The sequence below is a fragment of the Stigmatopora argus genome, chromosome 12 (genome assembly GCF_051989625.1).
Source record: "Stigmatopora argus isolate UIUO_Sarg chromosome 12, RoL_Sarg_1.0, whole genome shotgun sequence".
In the NCBI taxonomy this organism is placed as follows: domain Eukaryota; kingdom Metazoa; phylum Chordata; class Actinopteri; order Syngnathiformes; family Syngnathidae; genus Stigmatopora; species Stigmatopora argus.
Genome location: NC_135398.1, coordinates 8,675,807 through 8,696,468, shown reverse-complemented (window position 1 = coordinate 8,696,468; position 20,662 = coordinate 8,675,807). Strand labels below are relative to the sequence as shown.

At 40.1% G+C, this 20,662-nt stretch overlaps 1 protein-coding gene across 2 annotated transcripts; it reads left to right on the top strand.

Annotated features, from left to right (window-relative positions):
• Nucleotides 1–46: 46 nt before the first annotated feature.
• On the top strand, nucleotides 47–17,390 carry LOC144085555 (BMP/retinoic acid-inducible neural-specific protein 3-like). 2 transcript variants are annotated; one of them, XM_077614947.1, is made up of 8 exons: nucleotides 47–462; nucleotides 551–834; nucleotides 5,535–5,737; nucleotides 7,017–7,222; nucleotides 8,712–8,817; nucleotides 10,532–10,768; nucleotides 12,548–12,770; nucleotides 16,080–17,390. In XM_077614947.1, exons 2-8 carry the CDS (start codon nucleotides 578–580, stop codon nucleotides 17,206–17,208), a joined length of 2,361 nt encoding a protein of 786 aa, XP_077471073.1. In that variant the 5' UTR covers nucleotides 47–462; nucleotides 551–577; the 3' UTR covers nucleotides 17,209–17,390. The 2 variants fall into 2 exon arrangements, with proteins under 2 accessions (XP_077471073.1, XP_077471074.1); XM_077614948.1 differs by having other exon boundaries at nucleotides 47–834.
• Nucleotides 17,391–20,662: the final 3,272 nt, after the last annotated feature.

Sequence of the window (20,662 nt, the reverse complement as noted above, 5' to 3'; positions counted from 1 at the left end):
TGGGGAGAGATGCTTTTTTGATAGAAGGTGGGGTGGGGGGCAAGGGGCGGGGGGGTGTCGGTAAGGAGAAAAAGCCCTCTGTGTTGAAGCAGCCGCTCATTCACCAAGCAGCTCACACAGCAGAGGGAGGAAGAGGATGAGGAGGAGAACAGCTGCTGCAGCAGTGTGCACGCAGCATTTCGCATGAAAAAGGAAGGGAACACAACAAGATCTTTAACAACTGCCTTCATTTCCACATGAGAGTTGGGCGGGGATAAAGGCATCGGCTCTATGGACTCGCCGAATGAGGTGTTTGCAACTTGACGCGCGGGAGGATGCACGGATACCGGGGGTCTGCATCCCTGTGACAAAGTTGAGCTCGAGTGGAAGTCAAGTTGAAAGAGAGAAGATTTTTTTTTCACATTTCATTCACGCCTCCGACTCCATAAAGAGTGCATCACTTGGACCTAATTGCCAAGTCAGGTGAGTGGATTGAAACACTCTGAATTGACTGTGGTTGAAGATGCACAATGGTCACCCCAGCTTTTTTTTCTAACTGCCCCCGGTCCAGAGAGAATGAGGTGTCGTTGGGTGAAGCATGAGCCGTCAGAGAATCAGTCATAAGCGGCTGTCTCTGCGATGGACGAGCGCGCTTCTCGGCCTCTGGCTATGCTGCTGGACCTCGCGGGCCGCAGGAGATGCAACGGCCGGAAACGCCAGACCGGCCGGCGGCTCCCTCGGTGGCTCGCTGGCCTGGCTTCTTTCGGATAAAGGACCTTTCCATCAGTCCTTGGAGTTCACGGAGGCTGCAGAACGCCACCAGCAGGGCTTCAGCACCAGATACAAGATCTACAGGTGAGAATGTGTACTTGTGAGTGGAGAGAACAGATAATTAAAATGTTTGGGGGCAGTGTATTGTGTGTCCCTGCAATTCCGCTTTTCATATAACATGGCAATAAAACCACAAGTGGAATTAATCAGTAAAGGCAGCTGCTGTTGAGATGTACTGAAAGCCTGCCCACTCTCAGGATTGGCCTCTCAGGTATCCCACCTGCCAAAACTCGCCTATGTGAAATTCAGCCAATCTGCCTGTGCATACTCCGACCAAAAAAGAAATCTTCTCCCTCCTTCTCCCCTAAACCTATTTGACATTTGCAGGCATGCTTTGATAATGAGGCATCAGTGTACCGATCAAAACACTATGCAACCCAGGTGGTCTCTTTTTAGTTTGGAATTTTTGAGAGATGTCGGATTGAAACGAATGCACCTCATGTCATTAGACTGACATTCATCTGTTAAAAGGAAAAAGAACATAGCATACGTTGGTCAAACTATTAAGTGTGCATTTCTCAGGCCTCTGATAATGCAGAAACTTATGTGTAAACACAAAAATTGACACCACATGCACATCATTGTGTCACAAGCATGCTTTTATGGTTTCTGTACCAAGTACATTTCACCCTGCGCTGCGTATTTTAAGCGTGTAATGGCCATAGCAGCTCATAGCACAATGGAGAGCCAATATGTGACAAATAGGCTGGACATGCTGGGATACTTGAATTTGATGGGCTAAAATAGTGTTGGCATTTGAAAATATCTACCAGCGGCTGTATCGTCCATTTTGGGGGAAGACAGACTTGAATTGAAATGGAGAAATGAGGCATTTCTTTTCACTTTATCAAACATGATTCCTTGTGCTCGTAATGCACATAATAACTGGGTTCTTCCCTTTATTTATCCCGTTCGGGATCGCTGTCAAAGGCACTGAAACATGATCATTTCTTGCCAATTTTCGTGGAGCTAACATCACTCTGCTACCTTTCTGACCTTAGTAATCAACAACTTTCTGAGCGAGACACGTCGTTCCCTTCTCTATTTGCCCTCACCATTTCTCTTTCCACTGAGGTGTTTTCATCACAATTGATTGCTCACAGTGCATGTAATAATCTGTCATGTTCAGGATGGAGTACATTCCAATAGAAAACAAACCTCTCCTTGCCTCCTGTCGGGGGTGGGGGGTGGCAGGGTGGAGGTACGCCGCCCATCTGTCCATCAGAGGTGGACACTCAGTCTGTCCACTTGTTATGATGATTGGCTGTAAGGGCACACTCCACATAGTCCCGGTTCCCCAATTATTTCTCTGCTGAGAAGCATTCCTCAGGGCAGTGATCACCGTGCAAGCAGCTAGTAGCACTGTGGGAGTGAACTCCTGTATTTGAACAGATTTCATCTTCCCACATTTGTGTCCCAGAAGCGTGCAATTTGACTTGTTTATTGTTATTGTTTTATGGAACCTTCCTTAAAGCCATGCTACTATACAGTATGTACACATGTGTAAATTCTGTCGTCAGTGGAAGCTGAAAGACTGCCTTCTGGGATGCTTGTTTCCCCGGGGGGCACTCTTACAATCCCCAATTAGATCTAACAGGAGCTTGTTCACTGATTCGACTCAATGAGAATCACTGAGAATGGAACACTGACTGTGGGTATGTTTTGACATGAGCTTGTAAAAATAGGAGATTTTGTGTTGTTGAAATTTGCTGTACTGCATGAACAGAGAAAATGCCCAAGCATTTCCATACAAGAGAAGAGAAACAGCTACACACAATAATATATATATGGTTGACAATAAGAATGCAAGATTTATTTGGCACCGGAAATGAACACTGAGTGCTCACCATTATTGTTCACAGGGTTTTATTATGGGTGTGATGATACAACGATGTAGACCAATATTAGATGTTAATTCACCAATTTCATGATGATACCATACTTTTTCAACTCTATGGACAAGGATACGATATTTGCCGATATTCCGAAGTCTGTCAAGTTGACTGAATATGATTCAAGGGCTACCGATTGGTTTAAGAGGATATTACATACATATTTAATGCACTCAGTTCCATTTCTGCAAATGCAATAACTAAAATACGAACCAATTTTGATGTTTTTAGATTATTTTGAGGCAGAAATATTTCAGATATTTTAACGAAAAGCACACATTTGAACAAAATGTATTCTTTGATATTTTGCAATTTGATGGATTTTGATTGGGTTGTGCTTCACAAATCGATGTATCCATCTAGAGCGATTAGTTGTTGCATCCCTAATTGACACATCAGCTGTTATTCTCAACAAATATGTATCATTGTCCAAATATATATATATATATATATGTTACCGTCATGAAATTGACACCCCTAGTACAAACTAGCGATTTAATGCTACACACCTATGGATGGTTAAATCGATTGTTTAAGCAACAATTTGATCATATAAAGTGAAATACAAAGCCTCAGTCATTATCATCATGTTTTAGTAATGCCGTTTTTTTTAAAAGATGGTTTGCATTCAAAAGTATGACATTTTTCCGAAGCAAAGTTGGCAAAAACCTCAAAATTTGCCTTTAGTTTTTATTTATTTAGGAGAAATGGAACTTAATGAGTACAAAATACCATACTATATCAACCGCAATCCCCTCAAATTAAATCCAAATCATATTGTTTCATCAATACATTGGTAATTTATACACCCTAGACATTTACTGACTTTCGTTACCACATACAGCGATAGACATCCAATCCATTTTCATAGGCTCGCAGTCACCATATTTATTGTCGTCAATGGCCCTTTTTAACATGATCGGTCACAGGCAGCAAATGAGAAACGAGCCCTTTTTATTAAGAGGATATTTTTTAAGATCTGGAAGTTCTATGCTAAACTTCGAAATGTAAAAGACGGTTGAGGGCTTGTATTTCTTTGACCTTGTCGTAGTACGTTTAGCTTTCTTTGCGAATGATAGACAAAGACATAAGCAAGTGGCTGAATCGTGTGTCTGAGCTACTTGTATTTAATTGGCTTTTTGTTCATTCTTTGCAAGTGCTCACTGCACTTGCATACACTTACCTTACACTTTGTGTTGTTGCTCCCATAAATGCCAAACGTAGATCCATCACTAGTTCCAGTGATGTCATTTCAACACAAGCCAATGTTCGACATGTTTTTAAAATATAATTTCCCTCAGAGAACACGACAAAAGATGTTATTCTGGCGATACTCTTAGTAATGGGACTGAAGTGCTCTTTACTTTGGTTAAAGTCCCTTTTATACTCGTTAGAGAAAAAAAGGGATCTAATGATCATTTTAAAGTGCGTCCACCTGGACTGACTGAAAAATAATCAAATTTCTGCAAAATCTAACAGAGTGGTCTTTACCACTCTGTTAGACGTGCTCAGTTTAAGCGTGATTGGTTGACAGGATAGACTGACAATTTAACTTTGCGTAGTTGTTATGCCACGTTCTCACAATTACAACGGCACTTTGTAATCAATGTGGAGCTAGAAAATCGAGACAGAGTCTGACTTTTGATGCCGAATGACAACTGCGTCCTCATTTACCTGTGTCTCATCAGCCTGTGCTTGACTGGAAGAGATAAAACGGAAGAAAATCAATCGTTTTGTTCAAAGGAGTAAAAAGGACTCAGGTTATAAAAAAGAGCCTTAAATTACAGATCATTTGCTGCAGAAATTACACTATTTTACATGACGTAATCCAATTATTTAGTCGTCACTTTGCGTGACTTTGTGTACTTTTGAATCCTGTTCAACTAAAGAAAGCAATACCATATTTTATTTGATTCATTTTGAGTTCTGAAGAGATATTTATAGTTTAAAGCCATAATTGACAGAAATGGATAAGTGAATGTTAGTTAAATATTAAATATGGGTATCAAAAAACATGTTAAAAAGATTCCTTTTTCTTTGAACAAACTGCTAGGGATAAGTTGCGGTGGCAAAACTGGTCACGCCATTTAAAACCTTTGATCAATGATGTTGAGTTATAATGAAGAGGTTTTTGTCATACATAAATCTAAATCTAGCAATCCAATAAATGAAATCAGAGACAATTGGCGTGATAATTCACACCGCACACATTTGTTGATGAGTTCAACGTCTTGATGTCTAAAATAGGTCCATAAACGGTCTGTGTTTCATGTTTCATTCTCTGAAGCTTTATTTAGACAGTATTTCACTGCATTGTGGCCAGGAAAATCAATTACTAACGAAAGATAGACCAATATGCATAAAACCTTCCAACAGTAAAATACCATCGGCACAGCTTTAATTACACAATTTGTTTGTTTACTGTTGTTATACGGGCTGGACTTCAGCGAAAGAGACGTGCAAACTGTTTGCTTTTACTATCACATACATAGGTTACATATATTGGCGCTGTCACAAAATTGCAATATAAAAAGTTCCCCAATATCGTTGTGGTCTTGTAAATCTGATGGCATTGCTCTGTGCCTGCAATTTATTTTAAAATGTACATACAATAAACTCCTACAACCTGCTAGGAAGAAAATGGAATGCAAACTTTAAGGGAATTACTAGATACTTGGTGGGTGAGAAAACTAGACATACTGTCATAAGAGAAAACCATCAGCCACCCACTATGACCTCTATAATAATGACTTCTCGGAGTGACTAGGGGATAACAAATGCCAGCATAAGCCGCTACCAAGTAAGAAAATGTGTTGGTGTGTATGTGTCTAGGGAGTTTGGTCGATGGAAGGTCAACAGCCTGGCGGTGGAGAAACGAGACAGTCTCAGTGGCAGTCGTGGTCTGGCTTTGCCCCTCGACCCCGAATTTATGCACACTATCCGCCAGCTGGGAAGGCGACCGACCCTGCGTGCAATTACTGAGAGTCTAATAAAAAAATATGGCACCCACCTTCTCCTCTCTGCAACTCTGGGAGGTATGATAAAAACACACCATGGTCCAGCATAACTCATTTTGACAGTTTTTACTGTGTGTCATTTTTTTTCCAACAACAAACAAGAACTGTAATCATCAATCAATTGCTGGGTTTTTTTTTGGGTGAAAAAATGACGAAAGTTTGGCAAACAGTCTTTTTTTCTGCAACATAATCAGCATGCAATTTTCTCTCTGAAAAATGGCTTTTCGGAAATGTTACATCTTTTTAAAAAAGATCCACTGTAGAAAATTTTTGAATTACAAGAGAGAGTGCAAGAACACTTATGCTAGTATAGTCTATAAATGCTAGATTCCATAACTCAAGGAAGCACATTGACATTTGATGTAAATGTTGCCAGATGTTTTCGTTCTGAGTGCAAATTATTTGTCACATTACACCATAGAAGGGTAAATGACTAATAAATGTAGATTATTTTAAATGTGCATATATATTTTATTTATACTAAATAATTGTTTTTTTTTTCAAATAAAAAACAATCATTTTTAAAATTGATTCAAAATTTAGAGATATTGTTGAACCTGTCAATGACACAAAATACCAGGATGCAGTCTGACAGACTTCACGCGTTAAAACTAAAAGAAAATGTTATGCATTGTAAACCGCTGGCAGAAAATATTAACCATTTTTATGCCTTTTTATTACATCATATGTAAACTGCCAAATAGTTACGTTTTAGTCATCCAAAACCCAGTATTGGCTTGTTATCATGCATCCTAATAACAAAAAAAATGGTTGACAATGAAATACTTTTCGTTAATGTCACTTTTAAGGAAAACAAAAGTAATGGAGAAAAGGTGATTATGTAGGCCATATTTACATACCATTTTGCCATTTTACCGTTGTAGTTTGCATACAAATAATGTCGAAAACAATGTTGAAGTGGTATCTGAGCTTCATGTTTGACCCACACTAATGAGGCGACTAACATTTAAACATAAACACAGTGACAGTGCTTATCAACCGTTACTTTTGGTACGAACACATCCAGTATATTTTTAATTGTCAGCTTTGCAACGGTAACATTGGGACCATCAAATGAAACAGTTTGATAAGACGAAAATGACTATGATTAATGATTATCAATGCATGATCTGTTCCTTATGTGGGAATGTGCTTCTTTTTATCCAAGACATCACTCTATCCACAGTACTTAATTACTACTTTTCAATATAATATACAGAGATGCTAATGAAAGGTGATTAGTAGCGTTCTGTCAGAGCTAATGAGGCTCACGCTCGCTCTATCTGACTGTCACCAGGGGAAGAGTCCTTAACCATATTTGTGGACAAAAGGAAGCTAAGTCAGAAATCTTCAGCGGCGGCGACGGAGGACAGTAAAAGCAACAGCACAACTGGGCCAATTACCCTGGAGGTGCTCCACCAGTTGGCAGCCTCCTACTTCACCGACAGAGAAAGTACCTTACGCAGGCTGCATCACCTCCAGATTGCCTCCACTGCCATAAAGGTGTGTTGAAAAGAGATAAATTGTCTTACCTCATTGGCTGGCATTGACAAGGAGAGACATTCAATGCATTTGACTTGGAAACACTCAGTGCTTGATCTTCCAGTTCACAGAAATTGGATGTCTGCCACCATAAATGGCATTAAAGTGAGTTGAAATCTATAACTGGTCAACTGCAAGTTATTAATCTTAATACGTTACGCATTCCGTCATGTGATGCAGGCTTAACCTTCATTTGTATTCCCTCATATCTGGCGATACAATTCAAAGGTCGGGATGCTACACTTTAAAATGATTATTGCTATTTTCGTATTTAACTTTGAAAGAAACTAATCGAAATGGTTATAAATGTACATTTATATCAAGTTATTTCTTAAAATTCATTCAGCACTAAAGTAAACATTTTTTATGTTTCAACAACATATGGCCTTCATTATAACATTTTCTCATTTTTTTATTGCAAACCTGCTTTATTCCAATCCTTCCTAAATGCAGGATTCTAAATGTGAAAAAATATTATTAAAAATATATTTTACCAAATAAGTGAAACTATTCTTTTGTTGTCATTTATTAAATCAGGTAGGATGTATATTGTTATCCAGGCAAAATGGGGCCCTGTTAAATACAACATTGAAAAGAATATTTTATTGTAAACTTCAAATGAATATCGAAAGGCTTGCCAACTTCTAAGGAAAGCTTTAGAGCGCAGCGGTTTCAGGGCCTCACACTGAAACACCAATCATCCGTTTTAACATCTAAAGTAGCTATTAGAGAGGACACATACATAAGCCTAAGGGTATTACATAGATGCTAAAGTGAGTATCTGCTGATGAAGACAAGTGCCACCCCACAAACATCTTATGGTTATCCATCGGCTTGATCGATTCGAGATGTCATCCCATTAATTCCCAGCCAGGCTGTCTTACATTCATTGTAGATCAGAGGAGGAAGGGGAGGAGGAATGAATAGTATCACTTTTTTAAATGGATGAGGGGAAAAAAACGAACTTTCTTTTCATGTCCTTTCATTAAAATTGTACAATGTTGGAAAATGCCAGGAAGGATTTGTAACTTTAGCCACTGCATATTTTCAAATGTCTAAATTCAACAGCAGACGGGGTCAACTACCAGAGGAATGAAGCTGAACAAATCAGTGTCACGTTAGGTGGTCAGAGAAAAGTAGATTTCCTCCCTCTAATGGTTCATTCTGAAGAGTAGAAGCTTGTAAATTGAAGACCTTTTCAGGATTCCGTCACAGTGACTTGCATTTAAATCTAATTTGAGGTATAAAATCGGGTGTTTAGGTTATTTGGATACACAAACTAAGTGAATCCACATCTACACTAACATCTATTCCAACAGTGCCAAACTTGCTCAGCTTTTTGGTTTTGCGAGAAAACCGCGCTGCTGTTGCGGTCAAAAGTTCACCTAATTAAAAAATGCATAAAATATAGATATGCAAAAATAATAACAATGCCTTTTTTTTAATGCAGGTCACGGAAACCAGAACTGGACCACTTGGATGCAGCAACTATGACAATCTGGACACTGTCAGCTCTGTTCTTGTTCATAGTCCAGAGAACAAGGTTCAGTTACAAGGTGAGAAAATGTTCATTCTATAAAATAATTACTTTATAGGCACCTTTGTATAACATGCTCTATTTCATTATATGTTAGAGAATTGAATTTTTGAATTGAATATTCTAACACTATTGTACAATGTCTCAAAGATCCTTTTCAAATCTTGATAATGCTGACACTAACTGAAATAACAAAAAAAAGAATAATAAATAGTGGGAGGAGTGCTTAGCATGTTAAAACATGTCACAGCAATTGCATTTCAAATACATATGCCACCTTCAGCGTGGAAGCAACACCAGGATCTAATTATCTATCACTATATTTTTTTAGCTCTGTATTGCCGAACTAAACACGAAGCATTTTTTTAAGTTTCCTGTCATGAGCTTACATATTTGGAGACATAATGGCATATTGTCCAACTATTAACGCTCATTTTAATGAAACGTTGCAAGCCTGGTCGTGAATGACCCAAAATACCCCCAAAGGACCACTGTCCCATTAACTTTTATTTTATGTTTCTGCTAAAACATCTAAATGTTCTTTAATTTGCTCATATCATTTTTAAAGTTGTTGCCAACGGTTATTGCTGTTTTTAAATGAGCCCCTATCTCATTCACTCCCAATGATTGTGATAGATGTCCAAAATTGAAGATATGTCTCCAGAATGGGAAGTGAATGAGTTAATGTATGCTTTGCGCTTCAGTTCAAGTCTTCCTGCTAATGCAAGTTACATATGTAACTAATAGTAACTATAGTACAGTGTAGTGTAGTGTAGTGTAGTGTAGTGTAGTGTAGTGTAGTGTAGTGTAGTGTAGTGTAGTGTAGTGTAGTGTAGTGTAGTGTAGTGTAGTGTAGTGTAGTGTAGTGTAGTGTAGTGTAGTGTAGTGTAGTGTAGTGTAGTGTAGTGTAGTGTAGTGTAGTGTAGTGTAGTGTAGTGTAGTGTAGTGTAGTGTAATGTGTAATGTAGATTAGTGTAGTGTAATGTAGTGTAGTGTAGTGCAATCTTGTGTAGTGTAGTTTACAGTGTAGTATAGTGAAGTGTAGTGTAGTGTACAGTGTAGTGTAGTCTGGTGTAGTGTACAGTGTAGTGTACAGTGTAGTGTAGTCTGGTGTAGTGTACAGTGTAGTGTACAGTGTAGTGTACAGTGTAGTGTACAGTGTAGTGTACAGTGTAGTGTAGTGTACAGTGTACAGTGTAGTGTAGTTCAGTGCAGTGTAGTGTAGTTCAGTGCAGTGTAGTGTAGTTCAGTGCAGTGTAGTCTAGTGTGCAGTGTAGTGTAGTGTAGTGTAGTGTAGGGTAGGGTAGGGTAGGGTAGGGTAGGGTAGTCATAGTCATAGTCAGTCATACTCATATTAGTTATAGTTATAATATTAGAGTAGAGTTATGGAACAGTACGGTTATAGTATTGTAATAATATAGTACAGTATAGTATAGTAATAGTGTACCACAGCATTATCAGGTAGTAGCTATACTCCATTTTAGTTAGAATTTTCTGCAGCAGAGCATTGTAAAATGTTCATGTCATGTCATAAAATAACACTCGCTGAATTATATAGGAGACAGTAGAGAGTGGTGCAGAAAAATAAAAATCCACCAGGCTACAACCATACAATTAGTTGGTCATAGTTGTCATGTCATTTGTTGACAATGATTAGAAGAAGCTGTTTCATTCTCCCATCTTCAGCCGGACAGTATAATAATTGCTTTGGTACTGTCTTTCACGCTCTACAGGGCTGCAGGTCATTCTCCCGAGTTACTTGCAGAGTCGCTTCATTCAGGCGGCTCTGAACTACATTGGCTGTAAATCGGAGGGTCATTTTATGTGCCAAAAAAGCGATTGCTGGTGTGACTGCAGAGTGGAATTTCCACAGTGTAACTGTCCTCACACTGACCTGGACACGCTGGAAGACAACCTAGTACGCATCAATGAGGCCTGGAGGCGGTCCAATGAAGACTTTGAGGCATCTGGTGAGTCAGGGGTTGAGATTTATCATTGCCCTTTGGAATTATTTGATAATTAGTGCATTCAAAAGCTTCAGTGGATAAAACATTGTTTGAAATGATTCTTAACTTTAAAATGTTGTTCCAGAAAAGAAGCACATTCATTCGAGGATTGGAGTGCTAACATGAACAGAAAAGCCATGTCTTGTTTCTGTTCTAAACTCTTGCTTGGCTGTCAAGTGTTGCCACTTGGAATCAAATAATCTGTCACTCAAAGTGTCAGATCTCTGCACACGGCTTTCTATAGGTGCCCAAGCCTATCTTTAATAGAAAACATGGAAACTTTCCGCCTATTTCTTCTCATAAATGTTCTTGTGTGCGACAGTAGTCAAGACATTAATTAAAAGACTCATTCAAGCATCCACTTTGTAATAACGCCAGTCCCTACCACTGCAATTAGAACATATTTGTACTTTCAACCATAGTTTGCTAATGTACCAGTAAGATGATTGGCTACTTGCTAATTGATCATTTGACCTCTTGCAATTTGCCACAGCTTTGCATCGAGCAAATTGCCTAGCACATGAGTAAACAGTCCACATATCCAACAAAGCACAGTTTGCACCCCATAAGCAAATAATGTAATAGTGAATCATTTGGAAACGAATTGGCATTACCATAAACATAACATATCTGTCCCTGATTGGATTATCAACCTTAACCTGCATTTACTGAGCAATTTACCGTGGGGTTTGCAGAAAATCGGATCTAATCTGTTCTGGGGCATGAATAAAAAGAGATATCCTGAAATAACCAAGGTTATCCGTTATGATGAAAACACATCCGAAAAATTTTGTTTGCATTTTAGACAGTGGTGACACATACCGCACAGTTCTGAAGTTGAAGGTTTGAATCTGAGCTGTGGCTTTACAGTCTGGTTCTCACCTTTTTTCGCATGATTGAATGGTTATTGAAAGGGTTTAAAAGGGTTTCCAGACATTTGAATGGTTGTAAGTCCAGTTGTGCCTGGAAATTGTCAAGCCCAGGGTCCACTTTGTTTTTTCGTTATCCCATAGATGTACATTAACATAAGCAACCAGTTCCAAGATGTAAAAGTAACTAAACAAATGTGTACCCCATTTATCTCTACACAGCTTTCAAGTTAAATTTTTTGCTCAAACTATGAAATTTTTCAAAAATAGTCATGGAACAATTAATTAGTCAACATTTTAATCACAACTTTATTGAAAAACTGCACTCTTCCTGCATTACTGTCAGCTTTAACCAAAATATAGCAATATTCACCATACCCGGAGATTCAGTTATCATTACATCCCTTGTGCATAGTGTATATTTCTTTTACCTTTCCTGTTGAACTGTTTGCCTCCTCGGACAAAGGACAACTCGTCCATATTTTGTTAATATCGGATTAGATTAGGCAGCATGGTGACTAAGTAGTTAGCAAGTCCACCTCACAGTTCTGAGATCGTGGGTACCGACCTTCCTGTGATGAGTTTGCATGTTCTAGGATTTCTCCGGGTCCTCCAGTTTCTTCCCACATCCCCAAAACATACAGGATAGGCCTGTTGAACACTCCAATTTGCCCATGGGTATGAGTGTGTGTCAATTGTGCCATACAATAGGCTGGCGATCAATTCAGGGTGTCCGCCGCCCACTGCCCATACCTGGCTGGGATACGTTCCAGCACCCCTATGACCCTTTTGAGGATAACCAATGCGGAAATATATGAATTATTAAGTTCGCTCTCCTCCAAAGTTAGCATCTGTGTTCTTCTTCTCCTTCCAGAGGAATTCCAAAGCTTTGTTGGGAAGCTGCCAACACATTACGCTGTGAACACATCTGTTGTGGAGCACTTATGGCGGACAGATGCCAGACTGCTCCAGCGCTACAGGCAACTGGAGACGGGCAACCAGCAGCTCTTCACCAAAGCTCGCCGTACCATCAACAAGCTCTTCAATCTCAGCAAGAGGTGTCGTAAACAGCCCAAAATCATCCTGCAGAGGCCGAGGTGAGGTGAAATTTAATGGGCTTTTACAAAATTGAATATTAAATAACCATGCCTGTTCAAAAAAAGTGAAACGGGTTGCAGTAAAACATTGTAGTTAAGCCTTCGCTACAGTCAAATTCTTCTGGCAAAACTGTGAAACAGTGAGCGCGTTTGTTGTGTTCTGCTCCGTCCTTTCAGTCTTCTTGGCGTTCCTTCTAAACAGGACAAAAACAAAGATCAAAGTCACTTAGTTTGGCGTCCAAATTATTTCGGTACACCTTAAATTTTTTGTTGGAACATGAACAGAATACAGCCTATTGAAGCCAGTATTTTACATGGGTTCTGTTCTGAATACTGAATTCAAATTAGAAGGCATATTATGCTGTTTTTGCTAATTTCCCTAAACAGTAAATGTGATTTATAGTGAATACATTTTGTGAGCATCAATAATTACCTGCATGAGTACACATAATAAATCAGGATCTACATATATACAGTGTATCCACGCTCATATGTCTTTCTTTAAAAGGTTGGGGCTTTGGATGTCAGTAGAGAAAGGAGGGAAAACTGTCTTTATCAGCGCCATTGCAAACATTTCCCCTTGTGATCATTGCTTAGGGGTGGCCGATATTAAAGCGCAATGCTAAAGGCTCCTCCACGTAGCACTTTATGAGACTCTAGAGTCACCAAAAGCCTCAAATACCTGCTTGCGGCTTATCTGTGACTTTTTCACAGATGGTCTCAGCTTTAAAGCTTAATAAGATGCATTTGCCTGGCAGAAACTTGCCTTAATATCACAACAAACCTGCTTTCTTTCTGAATCTCAATTTTTAAATCACATAATCACTACCTTGATGCTACCAGTGTTTCTATAAACTCACATCAGAATTAAAAAACACATTTTCATTTCATTTTTTCAGTTTGTTTTTTGTCATCTGCAATAGTGAAGGAAAAACACCAAAAAAAGGCAGTAGACAAATTGTTGTGAGCATACCTTTTTAAATGCCAGAACTGTTTAGTCAATTAAATGCGATCAGTTCAGATAGTCTGGACTTGCTTGTGAATTAAGTTATTCCCGCAGTTTTCTAGTCTATTGCGATGGTGATGCTGTTTACAAGCGAATTCTCTCTACATACACTGATTTTGCTCCAGAGAAAATAAAGGAGAACATTGTCTATTTTGTCCTACTTCATGTTGGCATAGTTTGGTTCACTGAAGCTCCCAGTCTGGTACTCTGCTGTGCTAGTGTGCTCCCAGGCATGTAGTATACACTCCTTTCATACACTGAATTCAGGCACAGTTTGTACGTGGGAAAAAAGGAATAGAATAAAGAAAAAAAGAAAACCAGTATGTCACAGTATTCGTCTTTGAGCTGTATGAATAGGAGAAAGGGTAAATGCAATAGTCCAACAAGACCGGACGCTTCCTTTCACTTTGCTGAGGGCTTGTTGAAAAGATGGCTGCGCACTGTTCCCGAAGGTTTGTTTGTTTATTCTGCCCTATTGTTTTATTTAATACTGCGGCAACGAGTGGGAAAAAAGACACTTTGTTTAGAATGACATGGTTCCAATTTGCCCAAGCTAAAATTTGAAACAATTTGTGCAGCTATTTTATTTTTTATTAGAAGTGTGTTCAATGTTTGTCAGTGGTTGTGGGCCAGCAGTAAACACAAGGCTTTAGCTTTCCGACACATAGAGAGAAAGACTACCTTTATTTACCGTTTTATTTTGCCTCATAATAATGCTTGGACACATCCTGGCTGGCAGTCCATAAATTAGCTCCAACACACCTATTTTCCCAGTCTTCATTGTTCTAAGAACTTTGTGATTTGCATATTTAGAGTCTTCGAGCAAATATTTTCCACTTAGTCATTTATACCAACCTTTTTCTTTCCTTTTAGTCTAATTCATATCAAAAGTTAACAATAAATGCACCAAGGAAAGGTTTCACTGCCGCCAATTATCTAATCCAGGGGTGGGCAAACCGGTCCTCGAGGGCCGCTGTGGGTGCAGGTTTTTGTCCCAACCGATCCAGTACAGACACAACCAATGTGATTTCTGCAGAAAACAAGAAGCACCTGACTGCAATCCAATGATTGCACTTGTAGGACACCAGATTGCTGAAAAGGTGTCCCCTTTATGGGTCTTCAAATTTTTTCTGAACTTCACTTGAGCTTGATACTAATGGTCACAGAAGCAAAGTAAGCGACAACATGTCTGCAAATGAGCTGCATACTTTAATTCCATGCCAGCATTCACCATTACCGTGTGAGTGAAGCAACACCATGAAAGCACTCAGTTACTTGAAAGGTGCTCTATAAATGCATTCCATTTACCATTTACCATTTTTCAAGAATTTCACCTGTTGCCATTTTGTTGCTTTCCATCACCGCTCACTATATTCTTATTCCTCCAACGACTGATGCTTTAGCATGGAGCCTACTTTAATTCTCAACTATAACAGCTCATGACAGCCACTGAGCAGTCCTTTTTGGTTCCTTTTTCGAGAAAGAAATTCATAAAATGGCACAAACCCTCCATTTACTAGGTTACACAATTGTACTTGTTTTGTTACACCCTTTGTGGTTGTAAAATAAAATTAAATACAATATTTTTTATTGTTCGGGGCCCTGTGAAACATTAATTTTGTGGGTCTGTATGTAATTAATGCTAAATATTTGAACAGAAATTGAAGGAACATCCATTAGCTTTCTATTGTATGCGTTTAAAAGCTTAAAAATCAGAGACAAGTATAGGCCTAACTGTCCCTAAAAGCAAATGTTGTCTTTGAAATGGCCTAATGGTTCTCTTGCACCAAATTGCATTGGAAATCATAAATCTTCCGTCTTAAACTAATTGCGGATTCAATAAAATGAGTGGCAACGATATTGACTAGTGAGCTTTGTGTCTTTATTGTCAACTGCTGGAGAATGTATTGCTATAAACACCTAATCGAACTCAGCCATAAATTTAAAAAAGCAAAACAGCAGAGTGGAAAAGCACAGATAGGTGCATAACCCTCTGTAGGGCACTCACTTGTTTCGTTGGCTGTTATTAACAGCGCTACCTGTCTGATCCAATTCAAATGAAGCGAATGATTGCTGTCAGAGCCACCCAATACAAAATGGACTGGTCGTCAGGTACACGGGATGCTTTCCTTCTGTCGAACAGTGATTCTTCAGTCACTATATGGTGTTATCATCCAATAATTTGAGTATTAAAATGCAAACACACACCTTGCTAAACTGATGAATTCTATTCATTTCCAGCAGGAAACACAAAAAGGCGAGAACCAAGTCGAGAGAATCTTTATGTTGTGATTCTCTCCTAGGTCTCTTCACTTTTGGTTGAGCTACACCCTCTCCATCTTGTACTGCAGTGAGAACAACCAAGTGGGAGTCTACAATGAGGAGAGTCTTAAATGCTCCTGCCCTTACACTCACCCGCCCTGCCAAGGGCTCATCCCGTGCACCACAGGCGACGGACCCCGCTGCTTGTCTTGTTCCGCCGAGAATCGTACGCGATGCTCCAGCTGCAATCACGGTTTTACCCTGAACCAGGGAGTCTGCAGACATGCCGTGCCCGACCCTACGGACCCCTACCTGGGTATGGAGAGTGATCAAGACCTGCACGACATGGAGCTTCGCTACCTTCTTCAGCGGCGAGACCCGCGCATCACTCTGCACGCGGTGTTCGTGAGCAACGACGTCCGGGTCAACACTTGGTTCGACCCCTCGTGGAGGAAGCGAATGCTGTTGACCCTGAAGAGCAACCGGGTTAAATCCAATCGAGTTCACATGCTCCTTGGACTAGACATGCAGTTTTGCCTCAGCAGGAACAGCACCCTCGAGCCGGTTTTGTCGCTCTTCGTGAACCCCTTCGGCGGCAGTCATTCAGAGAGCTGGACGATGCCCGTGGGCCAAAACGGCTATCCCGACTGGGACCGGGTCAAACTGGACATTCCCTTGGACTGCTATAACTGGACGTTGTCTCTCGGTAACAGATGGAAGAGCTTTTTCGAGACGGTGCATTTTTACTTGAGGAGTCGAATCAAGGAGGGTACGGCGATGGGATCTAAGAATACTTCGGTGGACAACGAGACTACAGAGGCGACGGAGCCTCCCAGTAGCATTGGTTATATGAAAGTGAATAGCATGCAGCTGTTTGGATACAGCATGCATTTTGACCCTGAGGCAATCCAGGACTTGATTCTGCAGATTGACTACCCCTACACTCAGGGATCGCAGGACTCGGCTCTCCTGCAGCTGGTGGAGTTGCGCTACAGGGTAAACCGCCTCTCGCCTCCGGGTGCCCCCCACGTGGATCTTTTTTCCTGTTTGCTCCGCCACAGACTCAAACTCTCTAGTGCGGACGTGAGCAGGATTCTCAGCGCCTTGCAGGCTTTCAGTGCCAGGCAACCCAACTACATGGAGTACGAGGCGACCAAACTGTGTAGCTAATGGCACCCCTATTGTGTTTTGTATTTTCTTGCCGCATACAGGCTCGCATCCTCTTTCTGCTGGATCCATTTGTTGTCAAGTCAATGGTGAATTGTTCAAGGCTTTGCTGTAAATCAACTGTGTGCAATAAAAAAACAAATGCTAATGTCAGTGTAGTTTTATGAATAAAAGCCGTTTCAATCTTTTGTTTCTTTACCATGGTTTTCTTTGGTATCAAATAGCTACAGACAACGAACAGGCTCGATTTATATGCGCAATGCACGATAGGTTTTGATCCATTTCATTCGACAACCTGGTTACAAAAGTGGTGCAATTTTCTCTGTTAGAACACGTTAGAACAGGAAAGTCAAAGTATTCTTTTTCCCCCCATTTTTCTGAAAGTTTCACTTCCAGTCACAAGGTCAAAAGTCAAATCAAATGTTCTATTCATTGATATACGTTGGCCCAAAACTAATTTATTTTCTCCAGGTACTCAGGTTTCCTCCCACATCCCCAAAATATGCAGGGTAGGCAGGCTTAACACTCTTAAGTTGTCCCTAGGTATGATTGGTTGTCTGTCTCCTGGCCTTCAATTCAGGGTGCCCCCCGCCTGGTACCCATAGTTAGCTGGGGGAGACTACAGCACCCCCCGCGACCCTTGTAAGGGCAAGGGATTCAGAAAATTAATATTCTTTATTTAGAAATGTAAGAATAAATTTAAGATAAAATAGAAATATTAAAAAAATAGTTTTTTTTCCATTCCTGATTTTGGCATTGCCGAATTTGGTCCTTTTTTTCTTTATTCATCTTCATGGCAAACTTTTGTGCTCACAATCTGAGAGCTGCTGAAGAGAGTTCACCGTTGGAGTCCGCTAAGGAAAGTGATCCGTAGTTGCCATGGCAATGACAAAGATACGATTCTTTCCATTACAAGCTGGCATACCATTAAAATTCTTTTGAAGCTGCACTGAACTGAAATGGCACCACAATGCAAAGCATGAAGATGAACAAAATTACAGACGACCATACATGGATAGTTGAGTTTAGATTTTCTTCCTGGCTGGCTAGCTACAATTGTGTCTGCTATTTTTTTTCTTCTTGTCTCCCATCTGGAAGCTCAGAACACAAGGTCTCCATTCTTCGTTTAGGGAGTAGCTTTGGCACGGATTACTAAGTATATCGTTGGCGAGGGGGGAGGGTTGGAAGCAGCCCCTCTCTGATCCTGTGCCGTCCCTGTCTGCCATTCACACTTACTGTGATAGATGAGCTCAGCAGGCAGTGAGACATGACCGGCATCAAACAGCGGTAACTCAGGTATCAGCGACGAGGATAGCGCTCTCGGGTGGTGGCGCCGGAGGGACTTGAACCAAAAGGAAAATTAGCCTAAAATCCCCCAGGGGCTGTCAGTACAGGAGCCGTTGGCATACAGCGTGGCTTTGATTCAGATCTTTGCATCTGAAAAGCAAAGACAAAGCTTCATCAAGATTCACCCAACATTTTTCTCTATAGATTAAAGATCTTGAGGTTTGACTCACATTGAATATAAAGAAGTTTGTATGTATATATTGATTTAAGAGATGAGATTTTGACTATGCTTTACTGATAGAGGTAATATTCTGATTATGCAGGGGATATGAATAGTTAATAAAAGGAAAAAAAGGAAAAAACACTAAACAGTGGTCTTTATTCAAAGCTACGTTTCAATGGCTTTAGACCGGCCAGTGACTTTCCTCCTCCCAAAAGACTACATCAGGGTCTTGAGCTTTTCTCCCCAAAGTGTCAATCTTGATAAAGGAGTGACTGGAGTGAAAACGCAACAAAAAAAACATATTCAGCAAGCATTCCATTTACAGGGCATTTTGGGAAAATGAAAATGCAAAACACACAGTGGAAATCTTGACATTGTTCCACTATGTCACGGCTGTCTAAACATTTGACAATGCAAAAATGAATTTTGGGGCATATAACATCCACAATCTGTACCGGTTGGTGATGTTAATGCTCCAATGGGTATTTTCCAGTGAAAGGGGAAAAGACACTGATGACGTCAGTGCTTGTGGACAGAGTATGAAAACAACCAACATGGACTAAATGCGGCTATACATTAATCCACTCTATTTTGTAAAAAGCTCATTACATAGAGTCATTAAGAGCAGAGAAGAACAATTTAGTACATCCATGAAATCATGAAATTTTTCTTCCACTGCAGGAAAGAGAAAGAAAAAGGTCTGAGACTTTTTGCGTTTCCGTGTGTATGCAGTTTTTCCAGGAAGACAAATTCTGCTTAATTGTTTAATTTTACCCGGAAGTTTATTGTCCTATTATAGAACCACATTTTAGTTGTAACATACATTCCCTAAAAATGGGGTGGTATCAGCTGCAAAGCAGTTGGTGTTGCTTTTAAATAAAAACCAGTACTTTGTTGCAAGTGTACAAAAACAAGATCGTACGCATGAAATCATTAGTCAAATTACCAAAGCTTTAATTGGAACAAAAAGCCGTCTTTGTTAACAGTCGTTGCAAACTGGCTGAAGTTATGCGGGAATATTTTCTGCACAGAGTTGACTTCTATATAGCCTTGGAAAAGAAAAAAAGCATCACCTCACGAGATGTTATCACCTGTCCAACATTTCAAGTCTGGATTTCCAAGTGGTGATGTTTTCAACACACTGCAGATTTGTTCTATATTTGATGTGCTCGACCTTAATCCTCTGATGAAAAGGTGTGAGAAATCACTGACATGGACTTCAAACTGATGTGACCTGTGGTGAGGTGTACAACCAACACCACTTTCTTAACACTTCCTCTGGTGAATTCTACATATACTGCATGCTCCAATAAATGAGCTATCACCTAAAGAATTTCCATTTGTCCATCCGTCTTCAAGTGCAGTCCTTTCCTGTTTTGCACGCACTACACCAGAGGGAGGAAATGTTACATATTTTCCCCCCCCCCTCCCACAGCCCCAAAAAATGGACATGCACATGGCGAGTTTGTTTGAGGGCAGGAGTTGTAAATGTGTGAAAGCAGCTCGCTTGCGTAGTCAAACTCGGGGCACAGGCTGAGTGATAAGTGGCTGCTTTGGGTTGGCAGTTGTGCCGCTCTCTGAGGAAACATGAGCTTGTAGTAATGTGTGTGTCTGTTTAACAAGCATGCTGGTGAAGGGAGGTTGGGGCTCAATGAAGGGGGAAGAGTTTGCGGAGGGCATGGGCCCATGGGAGGCATTTGGAATAATAGCTGATGATACGTCAGAGCCACCCAGAGAGAGCTTTAGTGGGGTTTACAATTTAGTATTGTAAAGTCCACTCAGCTTTTTTAATTACAATGCTGTTTTTGGTCCAGTTTTGCAAATTCCGCATGTAATTTAATTGCTTCTATTATGATTTTTATTTTCATGCACACGTCCACCATTTGTGAAGTGTAAGTGAGAGCTTATCCCTGCCTACAGCAAGGCCTCCCTGCTAGTCATCGAGGG

Excerpts from the sequence above, each read along its gene's own strand:
- LOC144085555 (XM_077614947.1), top strand. The coding sequence starts at position 578 with ATGAGCCGTCAGAGAATCAGTCATAAGCGGCTGTCTCTGCGATGGACG. Across the intron at positions 7,223-8,711 it reads TTGCCTCCACTGCCATAAAG|GTCACGGAAACCAGAACTGG; the intron begins GTGTGTTGAAAA and ends TTTTTAATGCAG. Across the intron at positions 8,818-10,531 it reads GAACAAGGTTCAGTTACAAG|GGCTGCAGGTCATTCTCCCG; the intron begins GTGAGAAAATGT and ends CACGCTCTACAG.